This window comes from Xenopus tropicalis, chromosome 7, assembly GCF_000004195.4.
Source record: "Xenopus tropicalis strain Nigerian chromosome 7, UCB_Xtro_10.0, whole genome shotgun sequence".
NCBI lineage: Eukaryota > Metazoa > Chordata > Amphibia > Anura > Pipidae > Xenopus > Xenopus tropicalis.
This window is the reverse complement of record NC_030683.2, coordinates 111,063,417-111,081,571: the sequence shown is the minus strand read 5'-3', so window position 1 is coordinate 111,081,571 and position 18,155 is coordinate 111,063,417. Positions and strand designations below refer to the sequence as shown.

Here is an 18,155-nt window from a genome sequence, read left to right as displayed (position 1 = left end):
ATGAACCCAGTGTTTTTATTTGCACAAAAATTGCTTTTTTTTATGTAAATCCTTTTTCCTCTTTCTCTCACCACATTTTTCTCCTTACTCCCCCCCCCCCCCCCCTTGCAAAAAAACAAGCAATATGGAAGCAAAGAGGCTTCAATTTTGGTTTTCTTTCCCTGCATTTGTATTCAAATGGTGTCACTCTCAGACAGTCAATAACGGCATTAGCAGTCGCTTGGCACAAATCTGCTGTGGTTGTTAGGGCAGCCTGTTAGGGAATTTCTAGTAGATACAGGCTGACAGTCATTCCAGGGTTCCCTTGTGTCCTTGTATTTACCTCAGCACGGGGCCATATTTACAAATAATCACCCATGGGCCCTTATACAGGTGCCTATATGTTAGATAGGGTCATGCTCTGAGTTATATACAAGGACACAAGGGAACTAAGCTCTTTTGGGCAGGGCCCTCTTCACTAGAGATGTAGCAAACTGTTCGCCGGCGAACTAATTCGCGGGAACATCGGGTGTTCGCAAGTTCGCGAACTTTTCGCGCATGTTTTCGCAATTTGCGTTCGCGTGGTGTTTTACCGCTGCGTTTTTTCTCTGCCTAAAAACGCCGCACAAGCCACACATGGCGTTTTTCAGCAAATCCCATTTCCATGGTGCTAATAGTGTGAAATAGCAAAAAACGCTGCATATTTCCGCTAGGTCTGCCAGCTGCCTTTGCGTATACATAGGAATAGCTTGAGTTTTTACGCAACGCTGTGTCAACAACGTATTTTTCAGAGAAATTTTTGCCCTTGATCCCCCTCCTGCATGCCACTGTCCAGGTCGTGGCACCCTTTAAACAACTTTAAAATCAGTTTTCTGGGCAGAAATGGCTTTTCTAGGTTTTAAAGTTCGCCTTCCCATTGAAGTCTATGGGGTTCGCAAAGTTTGCGAACTTTCGCACTTTTGGCGTAAGTTTGCGAACTTTTTTTTTGAGGTTCGCTACATCCCTACTCTTCACCTCTTGTATCGGTTATTGATTGCTTTATATGTTACTCTGTATGTCCAATGTATAAAACACACTTATTGTACAGCGCTGCGGAATATGTTGGCGCTTTATAAATAAATGTTAATATTTGTCTCTCAGTGGTATAACTATGGAGGAAGCAGAATGGGGGGCCTGAGGGACAGCGGTAGAGTTAATTTGGGGTACCCAGGGCTCATTGTGTACCCAAGTCAAGAGCCCACCAGCCAGCCACTCCTGTTCCCTACTCCCACTCTGCCCCCAGCCAGCGCCATTCTTGCTCCGTTGTGCTACTTACTTTGTTGTCAAAAACTAAAGATGCCCGTGCCTCACTGTGGATTGCACATCCATCTTTAATTTTTAAGAGCAAAGTAAGTAGCACAGTGGAGCGGGTAGTATTGGTGGCCGGGGGCCGGCTGGCTTGTGGGCAGATGGTAGTCCTGATCAGAGTTTCCCCCTTCCTCTCCTACCTGAGAGCAAACTGGCGGGAGCGAGGCACCCTAGGGAGCAGCTGGCAATCTCTGGGAGAAGGGGGTGGGCTGAGGTCTCTCGTATGGGACAGCAATAGGCCAAAATACAGTTCTGCATCAGAGCGGGCTGAAGAGGTGCAATGGGGTTTGCTGCATTTATGGTGCAAGTACAGAATAACATCAATGAATGCTCCATTTTTTCATCCAGTTCAGTGCTTTCCACTTGCACTTGCCTTTTTATAAAAATGCCCCCTCTCCCTTTGTGAATGTAGGGAGCACCCTACTCTTCCCTATTAAAGAGCTTTCCAGCAAAGGTGGCTGCCTGAACAATAGAAGCTTGTGGCCTTCCTACAGCGGCAGCCTAAAGGCATTTATTCACATGCCTCCTTGAATCCCTTCTACTGATTAGAGCTGCATTGCTAAATCACTGCCATCGATCGGCTCCCGGTCCCGCTGCCGGCAAAATGTTAGCCCTGTAACCTATTGCCATTGATCTTTCTCACATCCCACAGAACGTAGGAAGCGCAGCTGGTTGCTAAGCGAACGTCTCCTCTGACAGCAAATATTGATGATATGGTGATCAAATGTATTTTCTAGCACTTAGGTTAATACAGAGAAGAATTAGTTAGTCTTCCAAGATGTGTATCTTCTCTTCTTTGTCTTGGGCAGTATTTCTTTAAAGGAACACTAGCCCTTGTATTTATATAAGTTGCACTAATAGGAGATGTAAGGGCAAGTAAAATAGCAGAGCTCATAGCAACCACTGAACCTGGATCTAATCTCTTCCAAGCTCTTCACTAAAGGGCGATAAAAATTATTGCACGCATTTTCGCGTTAAAAAACGCGAAATAATTTGCGCACGATTCACCATAGTATTATCGCGTGCGAAAAATCGCCATTTTCGCATGCAGTATTTCTCGCACTAGTTTTACTGTTTTGCGTTAATTTCCGCGCTGAAAAGAATATGATCGCATGATTCACTATAACTTTTGCGCGCTAAATATCGCATTCGGCTATGCGAAAATTAACACCTACTACAGGCAGGCGAAAAATTATACAAAAGTACAGTAAATGATTTTTTGCAATAAAATATGGACTTACAGTGTTATTTATTCAAGTCTGTGTTTCCCCTAGAGTGACGCAGCCGCCAGTTTGCAGGGAAATGTTCATTTTTAATACAGTAATTTTCTGCAAGTATTGGCGTGTATGGCTAACATGGCGTGCGTTCATTTGCGCAACTATTTCTATTTGGCTACAAGTGATGAAATGTTTCGCCAGGCATGGATTCGCAGCGAATTTTTTTTGCGGCGGATTTTTTCATGCGTTTCTCAAAACAATCTGCCAATGGCAAAACGCATGAAAAAATTTGCCACGCAAAAATTCACCGCACATCCAAAAATTGATACAAGTGTCAAAAAATAATAGTCACAGCAACAATTTTTTTGCCCGCACAACATTTTTGCGTTTCGTGGATCTTTCGAAAGATTTGCTAATTTTTCACTAAAGAAACCAGAACACATTTGCTCATCACTAGTGGCTACTATTTATAAGCATCTACTATTTATATGATACCATTCATATGCGGCGATTATTCGCGTATTTAGCGCATGTACCGGCAAATACCGCATTGAAATAGCCTTTCGCGAGTTAAATAATGCATGCAATATCGCGCGTAAAAAAGCGCGAGTATGCTTATAGTGAATCGTGCGAAAAATCGCCAAAATTAAGCCGCGGTAAAAATTTTAGCGCACAATAAAAATAGTGCACGTTTTATCGCCCTTTAGTGAATCAGGCCCAAGGAGTGCTATTTATAGCATGCGTTAAAAATCTTATCACTTCTTATTTTTCACTCGATTCACTAAAAGGACACTTGTCATAATTAAGAAGCGATGTTCTTGGCGTTATTTATCTTACGATGACATATTTTCAAGCAATATATTACGCAGCGCACAAGATATTACGCAGCGTGCGATATTTTACGCAGAGCGCAATATATTACGCAGAGCGCAATATATTACGCACGTAACCATTACTTTCTGAAAACCACCATTTCCCTGAAAACTGGAGGCTGCATCACTCTAGGGCCAACATATACTTGAAAAAATACGACTGCAAACTCCATGTTGTGTTGCCAATAGCTCACGAACCGCAATTTTCTTTAAGTACCGCCTGTCCCAAGTAGGGTTAATATTCACACAGATTAACATGATATTTTGCACATTTAACGCTTCATATGTGTTTGTGAATCATGCGTTAGTACTATTTCTATTCGCTAATTAACGCAATGCGTTTTTTTTGTGCATTCGATATGCGGATTAACACATGCGAAATGACTTTGATGAATCGGTACTTAATTATCGCATGCTTTTTAATGAAAAAAACTATGCGATAAGCGTTATTGACCTTTAGTGAATCGGCCCCTATAACGCTTATCTCATAGTTTTTTTCATTAAAATATGTCATCGTAAGATAAATAACGTCAAGAACATCGCTTCTTAATTATGACAAGTGTCCTTTTAGTGAATCGAGCGAAAAATAAGAAGTGATAAGATTTTTAACGCATGCTATAAATAGCACTCCTTATTTCGGACTTTAGTGAATCGGGCCCAATGTGTTCCTGAGCAATACCCACAGACTGGCTCTTAATCAGACCAAAACTGAGGTTTATAAGTAGAATAATTGGGAAAATAGGTGATTTTTTTTTCAAAAACTTTAGCCATTTGGCTGGTAAATCCTATAATACCTGATGTTCTGACTGGGCCCATTGCTCCTTGTTCTTGCCCCCCCAGGAGGCCCAGTCCCACATTTTGGGGATGCCACTTACAGAAAATGAGTAGATACATAAGCTAGATTTCTGATTTAGGCTGTTTGTATGGAGTGCTTAGTAGGCTGCTCAATGGTGCCGGCTCTGCCTTTTGCACCGTATTTAGGTATCTGCAGTGGCAGTAAGGACACTGGCCATTTGCTATACACAGCCTGGGCTATACATAGGGTGACACTAGCAGCCAACTCCATGCCGCGTCTACAGCTTTTTAGCCAATGTATAGAGCTAAAACAACCCTTGTTTGATTGGGAATGACCATATATGCTAGAGGCAGGTCTGAAATTCCTATTTCCCACAATCCCTATTGAGCTGTTGATGCCAATTTCCTTGTTGGGATCCAGTCACTGACCCACAGGCCAAACAATCAGTTCAATCCTATTTGACCCTTGATATTTGTGTCCAAACTGGGCATAGATACATTTGTTTAGGGACCTTACTAACTGAGTGCATCTTTTTGTTTATGACCTTGAGAAAAAAAATTCTTCCAGATTTCTTGATGGCAACTGGAAATGAGCAGCATGGAACCTTCTGCATTTGGTAATTGTGTATCCCTGTTATAGGAATTCACAGAGGACAGACCCAGTTGTAATAGTATTTTTCTGTAAGTAACAGTATTGCTGGCCAGTAGTTTTTTATACAACACGATGCATGTTTCCCCATGCGTCTATAACATCGCATTTATCAGCTTATCTGCCATGGAGCTGCCAGTTAAGCAGTTTACCTAAATAGCTCAGTGGCGTGGAAACATCCTGCATGGATTCTCTTGCCCAATTTCCTGTCAGCAAACACAAAGACGGGACCTTCAATGTCACTGCAAGGTCACTTAATGAATGAATAGAAACAAGTGGCCCGAAAACACAAGTCCAGTAAGAAAGGTTCTTATTAACCGTAGTTCTGTGCACAGGGTGCAGTAGTCACCACCACAACAGGGCTCCTGGCAGCAAAGAACCTTCCATGGGGACAAATTAGAGTTTTTTCCAGGGGAAGGGGCCAGTGCTCCATCCCACATACAAAAGCTGATGGGTACTGATGGAGAGAGAGGTGGGATTATGGAACTAATTGTGATGACAAATGCACTGGGGCCCCTGGATTTCAGGTTACACCCCTACTTTATCTTTTGGCAGTAACTTCCTTGGGCCACCAAGAAAAAATTATCTTTGAAAGCCCCTGTTCACAACTGTGAATACCCTACTATGCCAAGTAAGCAAACGAGTGGGTCAGCGGGGATTCGGCAACTCACTATTCAAGGTAGGTGCCCAAGGATACGCTTACAGTCCAGTTGAATGCTGGGGCAGGAACAGAGTGTGTGTAGTAAGGTACCTGGGGCCCTGGAACATATCATATAAAGGTATAAGGAACATTTTGCTGAGCTTGCACCTGGGGTACCTGGGGGAGTATGCTCAGTGCACTGTACAGATCTGACAGTCTGCCTATAGTTTACTGAGATGATGAAGGGTCAGTCTAAGGCTTCCTGCCATTGAGCAACTGTAATCTCCAACATCCGATTCCCAATTCTCTCTGGTATAGGGTTAGCTAGACAGTGTGCCTTCCGCGGCAGTGGTGTAGCTATTTATACAGCAGTCCCTGTGGGGGGGGGGCAGGTGTGAGGGGGGCAGAAGAAGAGGGACTGGTTGCGCGGGGGACCCCTCAAAAGGTTTTTCTGCAGGGGGGCCTGCAGTGAAGCCCTTTAGTGTGGGGAGTACATAGAAGATTAAAGATTGGTGAAGGTGCTACAGCATTTGCCCCTGCCTCGCCATGTTTTTCCTAGCCAGAAGAACATCAGGCCAGTCCTACTTCTTTCTCCTGAAAACTAAATCATGGTTATGCTGTTGTAGCAAAATTAATTCATATTACCGGTACATATTTCCCTTAATATCTTGATATATTAAAAAAAATAATGAATGCAAATTGCAAAAGTACTTAAAAATAGCAGTCTCCTCAATTTTACATTCACTTATTTTAAAGGTTTACTTATCCTTTAAAGTTACCAGGGGAGAATAATCTGTAATGTTGCCCCCCCCCCACAACTTCCAGCTTCTTCAGAGGGCATCAGAGTTAGAGACTGGTACGCCCAGACTCTGGTAAGATGTTCCTGTACTTCATTATCACTTAATTTACAAAGTCTCTGGCACTAAATACTAAATATATAAATGGCTTTTAGAAACATTCTGTTCTTCTGCAGCGACAGTTTTTTTTATTATCAAGCACAAGATTTCCCATTATCACTTTAATGGAAGTGTCACTGAGAGCTGAATCTGTGTGCGGGGGCTGCTAATGGTATTTCTGTGTCTTTTGCTTGTTTAGGAAAGTTTTTCCACTGGTTTTCAAAAGTTTTGTTTGCTTTCTTAAAGAATAAGTAAACCTTTAAATTAAGTGAATGTCAAATTGATGAGAGTGCTATTCTATGCACTTTTGCAACCTACATTCATTTTTTAAATTCCAAGATATTAGGGTGAAGACACATGGGGCTACTTAGTGGCAGCTACTTGTCATGGCAACTAGACCCCAGAAAATCCCCTGCCGTTGACAATACTCAAAATTGCCGCTGCTAAAACTCATAGAGACAATTATCAGTAAATGATTAGATGATTAGCATTGTCTGTTTTAGTAGCCATGACAAGTAGCTGCTACTAGTAGCTCTGTGTGTGTTCACCTTAGGGCAGGGGTACATGGAGAGATTCCTCCTTGAGAGGAAACTTCAGGTGACTGCAGGACATCGCAGCGACACGTATGCCATTCCAACGGCGATTTACATTCTAACCAGTGGGATGGCACTGCGCGGAGATTAGTCGCCTGCTACAACGAAGATTTGTTGTGGGGCGACTAATCTCCCCGTGTACCCCTGCCCTTAATTGATAAGGTACCATCAATATAAATAGATTTTGTCACAACAGCGTCACCTGCTGGTCAGTTTCTGACCATGTTAGTATCGAGGAAGCTGTCAGGATAAAGAATGATGGCTCGTCTTAGTTTCTTCTAGTTAGGAAAAACTTCTTTCACATCTTTCCTAAATGGAAAAATATTTTAAAAGTTACTTATCCTTTAACTATAGTCTGGGCTTGATTAGTGACTAATATCAGTTCTCACCCTTCATGCAAACACCCAGGTACAGCAATCAGTTATTAGTAGCTCCGTCCTGCTGGGCCAGTCCTGCCGATAAAGGAACCATTGGGACCAAGGTGCTCAGTGCTGTGTTTTGTTTAAGTATATTATAGACAGTGGGTGCCACTGGGCACATTTTTACCTAGAGAGAGGGTGGGTACAATATATTTGTCCCTCTACCATATATGCAGTTAGGCAGGTAATAATAATAATAATAATAATAAAGTATTGAGGTCCCAGAAGAAATTTGTAATTTATGGGACTTGGAATGGGTCAACGTTCAGCCAATCCAGGGGAGCCTTACAAGCCTAGTCTGTCTAGTCAGTAATTATATAAAAAGCCACTTACAAGCAGCTCCCTTCAGTTGCGCCCAGGAATGCACAATAATAACTATAAGCTTAGGGCTCCTTATTATTTACTTAGTGTCTCCTTTGTTCCTTAATTGCCAAAGCTTTGTCTGTGTTGGAGGGGCCCTAACCAGGAGGCAGCTACCAATATCTTTTTTTATTAATTGTGGTTTTTTTTTGTTAATTAAAGATTTGACACTTTTGACACTTTGTCTGAGGATGTAGTTACCCTTTATTCTTTTGCCTCTGGTATGTCTTTCCCTTGTCTGTCTTCATGTGCCTTGTGATGTATTTGATATATATATATACAGTATATATATATATATATATATATATATATATATATATCTGGCATGATCTATAATTAACACAAAAGCCTAACAGTGAATTGTGTGCTCACACCAATTAATATTAGCAAGGACACAGTAACAGGTACATGCTGCTCTTATTTCGTGCATTTCTCAATACTTTAATAAGCAGAGTTTCATTTGTTTTTTTTCCCCAAAAATACACTAATTCATGAGAACTAAGCACATTGTGGGCACAAAATCTTTCCTCTGATTATTTGTATTGTGTATATGAGTGGGAGCTGCCATATGCCATGGGGCATTCAGTAGAACAATCCTGATATTAGCAACCCGTCTCGCTGTTGTTACACACTGTTTAGTCTCTGGCAAGGTAACTATTCTGACTGCTCCCACTCACACATACGAACCATACGAATATAGAAAGTGTTCTTTTCTAACAAAATATATTCTTTTATGTCTTTCAGTCTATAAAAAGTAAGTGGGTTGAATGGTGCTATAAATCTTGAACACAAGTCAGATGTATAAATGCTGGATGAGTTTTTTCATAAAGTTGAGACATGATTACATAGCTGCAGCTGGATTGGCTGCAAGTTGTGTAATCCTCTGAATATTTCAGTGTTTTTATTGGCTGCAAGTTGGTCTAACCCTGTGAATATGTCAGTGTTCTTATTGGCTGAAAGTTGGTCTAATCATGAGAAGATATCAGTGTTCTTATTGGCTGAAAGTTGGTCTAATCATGAGAAGATATCAGTGTTCTTATTGGCTGCAAGTTGGTCTAACCCTGTGAAGATATTGATGCTTATTTTGGCTGCAAGTTGGTGTAACTCTGTTAGAGTTGGAAGTAGGAGGCAGAAGAGGCACATGCCTAGGGCAAATCAGTGTACATGGGGGGCACTGGTCACATACCTCACCTGAATTCTCCTGCTTTCTGTAATGGATTGTGTTTGGTCCACTGGGACCCTGAGAGCTTCTGCTTGCTGGCACCCCCCCAATCTTGTCACTTTGGGGAGCACTATGATGAGCACCACCACCCCCTTCACTCTTGTCACTGCATGGCCCAACCTACTAGTTACTTTGGGGGAAGGGAGTTTGAAGACAGGGGGCTTGCCTTGGGTGCTGCCTGGGTTTTTGTACTCCTATTGGGTGCAAGTTGGTCTAACCCTGTGAAGATTTCAGTGTTCCTATTGGCTGCTTATCATTTTTATGGGGAAAAAAGAACACCCCCTATCTGCCTATAATCCCCTCTAATGTACTTGTACAGAGTAATCATGTCCCCTCACAAGCACCTCTTTTCCAGAGAAAACAACCCCAACCCTGACAGTCTAACCTCATAGCTTAACCCTTCCATCCCCTTTACCAGTTTAGTTGCAGTCTCTGCACTCTCTCCAGCTCATTAATATCCTTCTTAAGGACTGGAGCCCAAAACTGCACTGCATACTCAAGGTGAGGCCTTACCAGGGACCTATAAAGGGGCAAAATTATGTTCTCATCCCTTGAGTCAGTGCCCTTTTTTATACAAGACATCACTTTATTTGCTTTAGTAGCCACAGAATGACACTGCCTGGAATTAGACAACTTGTTATCTACAAAAACTCACAGATCCTTCTCAATTAAGGAAACCCCAAACACACTGCAATTTAGTGTATAACTTGCATTTATATTATTTCTACCAAAGTGCATAACTTTGCACTTTTCAACACTGAAACTCATTTTCCATTTTGCTGCCCAATTTTGTCAAATCGCTCTGCAAAGTGTCAGAGGTTCTACTTCCCTTACTAATTTCAGGGCCTGTGTATGGGCACAAGGGAATTATCACCTGCCTTGAGATGTTATTTCCAGGACTCTCTTTGTATGTTGCACCCACACAGCCACCTAATGAATAGCTTACACTGTGATGCCACATGTACCGTTGTGTGGGGAATGATGCTGTTTGCACTCACGTTGACTAAATAAAATAGTGGGCCTCATTGGTTTATTAATGTGGGCAATAATTAGAGAGATTCCTCGCACTTTTGCACTTGCACTTAAGATAAATAAGTCCATGTGTCTCCCCTGAGGTTACTGGCTATACAGCTATCAATAATGGAGCATTGCGTCATTGCATTGCTGAGTGAGCATACTGATCGATATGACAGAATGACCTCTTATCCAAAAAAACCCTCAACCCAACCATTCCAGATAAACAATCCCATACATATGTGCAAGGTTATGTATGTTTAATACTAGGTTTGCAGTTCAAAAAGTACATTACCAGAACCGAATGCATTAAAAAAACTTTATTGGTATACAAAGCAGAGGGTGGTCATTGGCATACCTTGTGCCAGCTGATCTTAATAGTTACATTGGATGAGAATTCAAAATACAATATTCCAAAAATAATAGCGTTTACACTGGTTTTGTGAGAAGTTGCCAACACTGTCAGAGGCTTGCCAATGTCACAGCGATAAAAGCTATGATGGGACATGGAATCACACTGTCTGGATCCGAGATATTTCCCATTTATTCTAAAGGGGCAGAAGCTCACAAAATATGGTTCTCATATTCTGGCCTGGTCTCCTAATTCCGTTCCACTATTCTGATTGGCCGATCTCCTAATTCAGTTTCCCTATCCTGATTGGCCCGATCTCCTAATTCAGTTTCCCTATCCTGATTGGCCCGATCTCCTAATTCAGTTTCCCTATCCTGATTGGCCCGATCTCCTAATTCAGTTTCCCTATCCTGATTGGCCCGATCTCCTAATTCAGTTTCCCTATCCTGATTGGCCCGATCTCCTAATTCAGTTTCCCTATCCTGATTGGCCCGATCTCCTAATTCAGTTTCCCTATCCTGATTGGCCCGATCTCCTAATTCAGTTTTCCTATCCTGATTGGCCCGATCTCCTAATTCAGTTTCCCTATCCTGATTGGCCCGATCTCCTAATTCAGATCCCCTATTCTGATTAAGCCAGTATCAGAAGTAAGTTCCTCTACTCTCATTGCCCAAGTCTCATAAGATGTAAGCCTATGGTAAGAGGTTTGGTTACATCTACTGTATCTGCATAATGTGCTGTTAACTGTGTAAGGCAAGGATATCATGATGTTCTCAGTGCATGTGGAACTACAACTCCCCAAGCAACATTTCAGTGTCTCTCAGAAATGAGAACTCTTAATAATGCCATACTGGGTCCTGCAGGAACATTCTTGGGCCCTACATATCTGAAGTATGAGAAAAAATCAAGCAGGACTTTCTACACCACTGTGGCCCAGCAGCCATTGGGACAGCTGTTATATATTATTATACACCTGGAACTGGGAAAACACCCTTCCTAATGGTTCCTTCCAACATAACTAAACAAGTAGAACTAGAAAGCCTTTACTGCACCCACCATCAGCTTTTGGTCTGGCAAACAAATGCCGGGTATTGTATTGTTGGCTGCCATGAACCTAAAAGGTGGCACTTTCAGAAGTAAGGCTGTTGCTTGACAGTTGATGACTATTTTGGATTCTTGCATTCTAAAGGACAACAAGTGGCACCCCAAAGTTAACCAGATGCCCCAAACTGCTCTCTGTTACCACCAATGTATTGATAACTGCAAATATCAGCTTCAAAATATATATATTCTTACAGGAATGCAAAATCAAATGACTCCTAATGCCCATTTATTGTGCTCTGTACATGCCCGGCTGGGAGAGGATAAAGAGGGAATTATTAACCTTATATGTCCTTGTGCTAAGGACCAGTAACACCAACAATGAAATCGATCCATTTGAGCCGGTATATCATGTACCTCAGTGCTGTACATGTTCAAAAATTATTTTTTTTTAAGTTGACATTCTGCCTTTCTATGCAGTGTGGTTGCTGTGTTCAGCCATCTTTAATCTCTGTCTAAATTAAGTCCCACCCAGTCATTGGCATGTAAAGGAACAACATAAATTTATGGCCTGCCGGAAAAAAGAAAATGTTTTCCTTAAAAACCCTGTGCGTTCTAGACATAATGCAGACATTTAAGGCATTTTCATTTATTGGTGTTAATGGTCCTTTTGCAGGTTATGAACCCAATGTATCTCTAGCCAATATTAATGGAAATCCAAAGATTTTCTATTGGGAAATTCACAGCCCATTGCCAGGTAACATTTCTTGCCTTATCCCATGGACATGGAATTAGGTGGCTTTGGCCTCAAGAGGAACGGTGGCACCTCAGGGATAATCTCATAGTGTCAATGACAGTCCCCACTGACCAAGCTGAGTTTTTCCTCTGCCTTAGACTCGCGCTGTCATGCATAGCATTCCATATGTATCCGCATACACCAAGAGTTCCAAGTTCATTTAATGACTTCATCTCTTACAATAAACACGTTCGCTCCTCGTCAGTAAGAAAGACAAGTTATATACAAGCCAGGTTTTGGTTATAAAGACCTGCATTTGGCAGCCATGTTTGAGCTCCTGGAGGATAAAATATAGTTTTCGCAGCGGCTGGCAGAGACAGCTCCAGTACAGATATCTGATCAGATGCTGGTCCAGGAGGTGGAATTAAAAGTTTTGCAGTTTATATATAGGCACAATCCTAGTGCGTGTTACTTGCACCAACGCAGCAACGCACTGCCCTTGGTCATCCCCTTGTGGATTATTCATAATACTTTTCGGCTTTGACAACCTGGCAGTACATCAGCATGGAAAAGATCAGCCCAAAGACCTGTAAGTGAGGCAAAAAGAAAACCTGCGTGAATCCGGCAGTTCAGGCTGGCAGCTTGTTATGGATATTTGCAGGGAGGTTCTACCCACCTGTACAACAAGGATACAGATTCCAAATATCCCCACGGACCGGATGTTGCTCTCAACCCAATTCCTCACTTTGTTATAGCATGCCTGAAAGCAAAGCACAAGTGTCAGAGAGAACAGATTGGTTTTTTCCAGTTTGGTTTTCTGAGACTTGTTCTACAGCACATTATTTTCTTGGAATGACATGAATGTGAGGCCTAATACAATCAGTTGTATAATGCAAATCAATGGATGCACAGGCAAAAACCCTGCAGCTTTAAAGGGGTCATTTATTTACTGCCCCACAGTGACATTTTCCATTTTTACCCACAATGAGGTGTTTTTCCTAAGTCAACAGTCACTACAGAACCATACTGGACAGACAGGAGATACTGAAATATCTGTAACCCTAAAGATGGCATACACCGGCAGATAAAAACTAATGGCACAGGCATTTGACCTGATCTGGAGGCAGGGAACTCCATTCTCTTGTCTCTTTGATTCTTAACTTATTGCAACTGTACCTTGTATTTATTTGTATTTATTATCATACTTTGTATTTATCTATTATTGTAAATGTTGCATTAATTTATTGTTCTACTGTACAGTGCGTGTACATAAGTAGCGCTTTATTAATACATACATACATACATCACTGCCATCCACCTCTGGACTGGGATTCAAAATAGGCCCTGGCATTGCAAGTACACAGGGGCCCAAACAGCCCCCACCAGCCCAATAAATAGTGACTGTCTATGGCATCTTACGGCATCCTGAGACTGCCAGTCCGGGGCTGCTGACATCCAGAGGAAAACATTGGTGGACAAACTGTCCCTCTCAGGCTGTCACAACTACACCTTGTCTTCTGCACACATAGAAATTACCTCCACTCTAAAATACTCAAGCGAGTAACACAGGATGATACCATCAATTTTTGTTATTAGAAGGAAGCAGCCATTGGCCTTAAGGTGGCCATACATGGGCCGATTCTAGCTGCCGATATCTGTCCCTTAGACCAATTCGGCAGCTTATCGGCCCATGTATGGGCACTAACCACAGATATCGTTTGGCCCCAGGGCCTGAGATCAGCCAGATCTCGATCCAGCAGGTTTGATTTTTAGTTGGATCAGGAGCCGCATTGGCTCAGTGCAGCAGTCCCCGAACCGTCGAACGCCTATACCTGTCATTCTAATTCGATCGTTTGGCCCCAGGGCCAAACAACCGAATTAGCCCGATATCGCCCACCTGTGGGAATATCGGGAGAAGACGTCGCCAAGCGAGCGGATCTTAGCGTGTATGGCCGTCTTTAGTTGTAACTGCTCAAGCAGAATAAAAATAATGAAGGTAACCAACTGAACGTTTCCTATAGGTTACTGGACTGTAGAAAACCCATCCTACTATATACATAACATCCTTAGTATTACAGAGTGGGGCTCAGCTCACTGGGATTTTGAAAGGATATGTATATGTTTTCTCTACACTTTACCAGCATTATACTAATTTTCAGTATCCAAACAAAGGCAGGTACTGGAGAATATAGAAGCACAGTCTGGATGGCAGAGTGCAATAAGTGTCATTTATTCATAAAGCTCATATAGGCAGCATTCCAAAGTACAATAACAGCCAGAATCCCTGTTCTCAGACCAACGTACACCTGAGGCCTTAGCAGCACAGCGATTGGTTGCTAGATTGCTGGGTGAGAAGTTATTTTAGGATGGCACAGATCTGCCTTATCTTTGCAGCTGTCAGTTACCAGTGTCAGCGAAGAGGAGAAACGGGCGGAATAAGGTGCATCAGAAGTAAGGAGAGCCTGAGGGAATAGCTCATTTATCTCAATGTATGTCAGCTGCACAGGGCCATAAATAGCTGCACAAATTAAACATGGCTGCCTCTGAGCAAGTGAAAACAGGGGAATGCTGTGGAAGCAAAACAAATCAGCTGCTCTATCAGTGAATTTACTCAGGTCTCACTTGGCCCATCCGGGCATGTTATTGGCTTCTACACAGTCTCGTAGCTGCTGACAAATAAAGCCATTCCTTTAGGGGCAGTACAAACACATTCACACGGGTAAGTGTCAAGTGAAAGTCTCTAGACATGCCCTGCAGCCAGATGGGAGGGTCTCTGCATATTACACAGCACTTTGAAACACATTAATCTCCGGCTTATTTATTTATTTTATTCCTAAATGGCAGGGAACAGATCAGTGAGGAAGCTGGAAGGCAATGGGATGAGTATGGACTCCATACTGAGTCTCTAGTCCTGCTGAAGCAGGAATACAATTATTACAATAGACTTGACTCCCCAACACTTTTAGGGCAATTTTTGACTAAATAATTAAGAATAAATAAGAGCAAAGCTACAAAATGGGAAAAAACATCCATCTAGTATATGTTGAACCTGGACACCTGCCTGTCTAATATCTCATTCCAAAACCAAAGGTATTAAAGCGCTAGTTCACCTTTAAATTTAGTATGTTAAGGGCTAATTCAACTGATCTTCATTTTTTTTATTTTGGATATATTTTGAATGATTTGCCTTCCTCTTCTGATACTTTTCAACTTTTAAAATGGGGGGTCACTGACCCTGTCAGCCAAAAAACTATTGATATTGTTACTTTTTACTACTAATCTTTCTATACAGGCCCTCTCTTATTCATAATCACGTCTCTCATTCAAACCACAGCCTGGTTGCTAAGGTAATTTAGACCGTAGCAACCAGATAAGTGCTGAAAATCTAAACTGGAGAGTTGAACAAGAAGCTAAATAATTAAAAAACTACCAAAAATAAAGAATGAACTGAATACCAAACTGAATCTTGGATTCAGTGCATCGCTATTTAATATGAAGTTGGTCCTCTCTATATTTAACAGCCTTTATCCTTTCCACTGGATGTAAACACTGTTGGTGGGACTTGCTCCCACATACACATAAGTGGTTGGGTGTCAGGCCTGGATCATCCTGGCATTCCAATTCAGTTGGGTTGAGGTTAGGACTCGGTGCTTACAAAGGAATTTTCTGCTGCTGAAACAGGAAAGGATACTCACTTCTTCCCACCACAGCTTTGGGTTGGACTTGCAGGCAGGACTGTGCTCAACACAGCAAGTATGGGGCACGCTGCCTTTTGATTCCAGCCAATCTGTGGCATTCTTTACTCCACAGCATCGGAACTAAAGGGTTAAAATAAAATCACAGAATTGTTAAAAGCTCCCTTGCTAATAGCTTTATTATGCATTATTCTACAAATGTCTATATACATGCATATTAAAGTATGCACCACCAAGTGCTCAACTGTTGCCCCTGCCGTGACTAGTGACCTCACACAACTCCATTGGGAATTGTAATCTGACTGATACGATGGACCGACACTAGCTTATTAGTTGTTGCTCCTTTGAGTATGGCATTGTCATGGGACATTTGGTCTTTAAATTCCAGCACCCAAAGACTTCTGTGCCTTGTATACAGGCATAGATCTCCTTGGTGACTTCTAATAACCTTATAAATGATAGCAGGGGCTCCAGCGTGCCTTCATGTTTCATTCTTACAGCTAGCAGGGAAGCTTCCGCAGAGCACAAGGCTCCTTCCTAACATATCTGATTAGTGATGGTTCCTTGTGCAGCAATAGATCACAGTTTGGTTGTGGAGGATTAGCATGACTGGAGGATTTATTAACCACAAACATAATGACAGAAGTGTGCTGTGATTAATGGGCCGTCTAAGTGCAACTTTCAGGAGAGAACAAGGAGTATTGAGAGCTTTATTAAAAGCAGATACAGCCAATGTTATTTCCTCTTAACAAGGAAATTTCTGCCCTTATGCCCAGGGTTGGTTTTAAGACATATTAAAAAAAATATATATATGTTCTGGGCCTCCAGGATGATTTGGGACCCTTTGGCCAGAAACATGGTAAATGCACAACGTAGATATTTGTATATGTAATAAATGTTCAATTTGCCTCAGATATTTCCAGCCCTACCGACCTTGTGCATCAGTTGCTGCAGATGCTGATGTTGGGCACTGTTTAATGACAGCAGGGGGGTCAGGTTGGGCATTCCTGAATTTGTTTCTCAAGTTGGAGCCAAAGGCTTCCATTATTACCCTTGGCCACAAGCTCAGATCCTTTGCTTGTCACCAAGATGCACATTTCATGGGCTTGAGTGAATTAGACCAAAAAGGATTCCTCATACTGGTACCAAATGCAGTTCCATCTGGAAGCAGAAAGGGCCAATGGGCATTCAGAAGCAGCAAACTATTTTACTTACCTCCGTCTGCACTATGTCCCAGGCGTTGGTCAAACCAAGATTTCCAGTTGTATTATACAGTTGAAGACCTTTTTTCAGATCCTCCTGCGCATAATTATGAAACTGCAAACAAGCACAACAAGAACCATCTTATTCTTATGAGAACACTATGGGGCACATTTACTAATCCAGGAACGTCCGAAAAGCGTCCGAATGCATTTTTTTCGTAATGTTCGGTATTTTGCGACTTTTTCGCGAATTGTGGCGAATTTTTCGAGCGCTCAATATATTATATATTATAGTCATAATGGCTATGCAAAAGTCGCGACAATTCACGAAAGTCATAATGCCTATGAAAAAGTCGCGACAATTCACGAAAGTCATAATGCCTATGAAAAAGTCGCGACAATTCACGAAAGTCATAATGGCTATGCAAAAGTTGCAACAATTCACGAAAGTCATAATGCCTATGAAAAAGTCGCGACAATTCACGAAAGTCATAATGGCTGTGAAAAAGTTGCGACAATTCACGAAAGTCATAATGGCTATGCAAAAGTTGCGACAATGCACGAAAGTCATAATGGCTATGCAAAAGTCGCGACAATTCACGAAAGTCATAATGGCTATACAAAAGTTGCGACAATTCACGAAAGTCATAATGGCTATAAAAAAGTCGCGACAATTCGCGCAAGTCGTAACGGCTACGAAAAAGTCACGACGGTGACAAAAAAAAACGCAAAAAATACGAAAAAGTCGCAAAATGTTCGTTTCCAATCCGATTTTTTCCCATTCGGGATTCGGACTTGTGGATTAGTAAATCAGCCCCTATGTGTGCCTGAGAGATAAGATAAGCCTGCAAACTAACATATGTCTAAAGGTGGCCATACACGTGGCGATCCGACGATGTTTCGTACGACCATCGGTCGCACGAAACATCGTAAGATCCGCCACACACCATTCAGGGCTGAATCGGCAGGTAAGGAGGTAGAAACAATAGGATTTCTACCTCCTTCTGCCGATTCAGCTCTGAAGGGAGAATTTTGGTCAGGCGCCTTCTATGGCGCCCGATCAAAATTTTCAAACTTGTCCGATCGGCGAGTCGTCCGATATCGGCAGCTTCCTGCGATATCGGTC

The 18,155-nt window shown here is 42.1% G+C and overlaps 1 protein-coding gene across 2 annotated transcripts in view; it reads right to left on the bottom strand.

Annotated features, from left to right (window-relative positions):
• Positions 1 to 10,308: 10,308 nt before the first annotated feature.
• tspan4 (tetraspanin 4) overlaps positions 10,309 to 18,155 on the bottom strand; it is a 42,815-nt gene continuing 34,968 nt past the window's right edge. The window contains exons 5-8 of one of the 2 annotated variants that reach the window (XM_012966569.3): positions 17,043 to 17,144; positions 15,828 to 15,950; positions 12,809 to 12,892; positions 10,309 to 12,719 (exon numbers count right to left, since the gene is read on the bottom strand). In XM_012966569.3, coding sequence (XP_012822023.1) covers positions 12,651 to 12,719; positions 12,809 to 12,892; positions 15,828 to 15,950; positions 17,043 to 17,144 — 378 coding nt within the window. In that variant the 3' untranslated portion in view covers positions 10,309 to 12,650. 2 annotated transcript variants of the gene reach the window in all.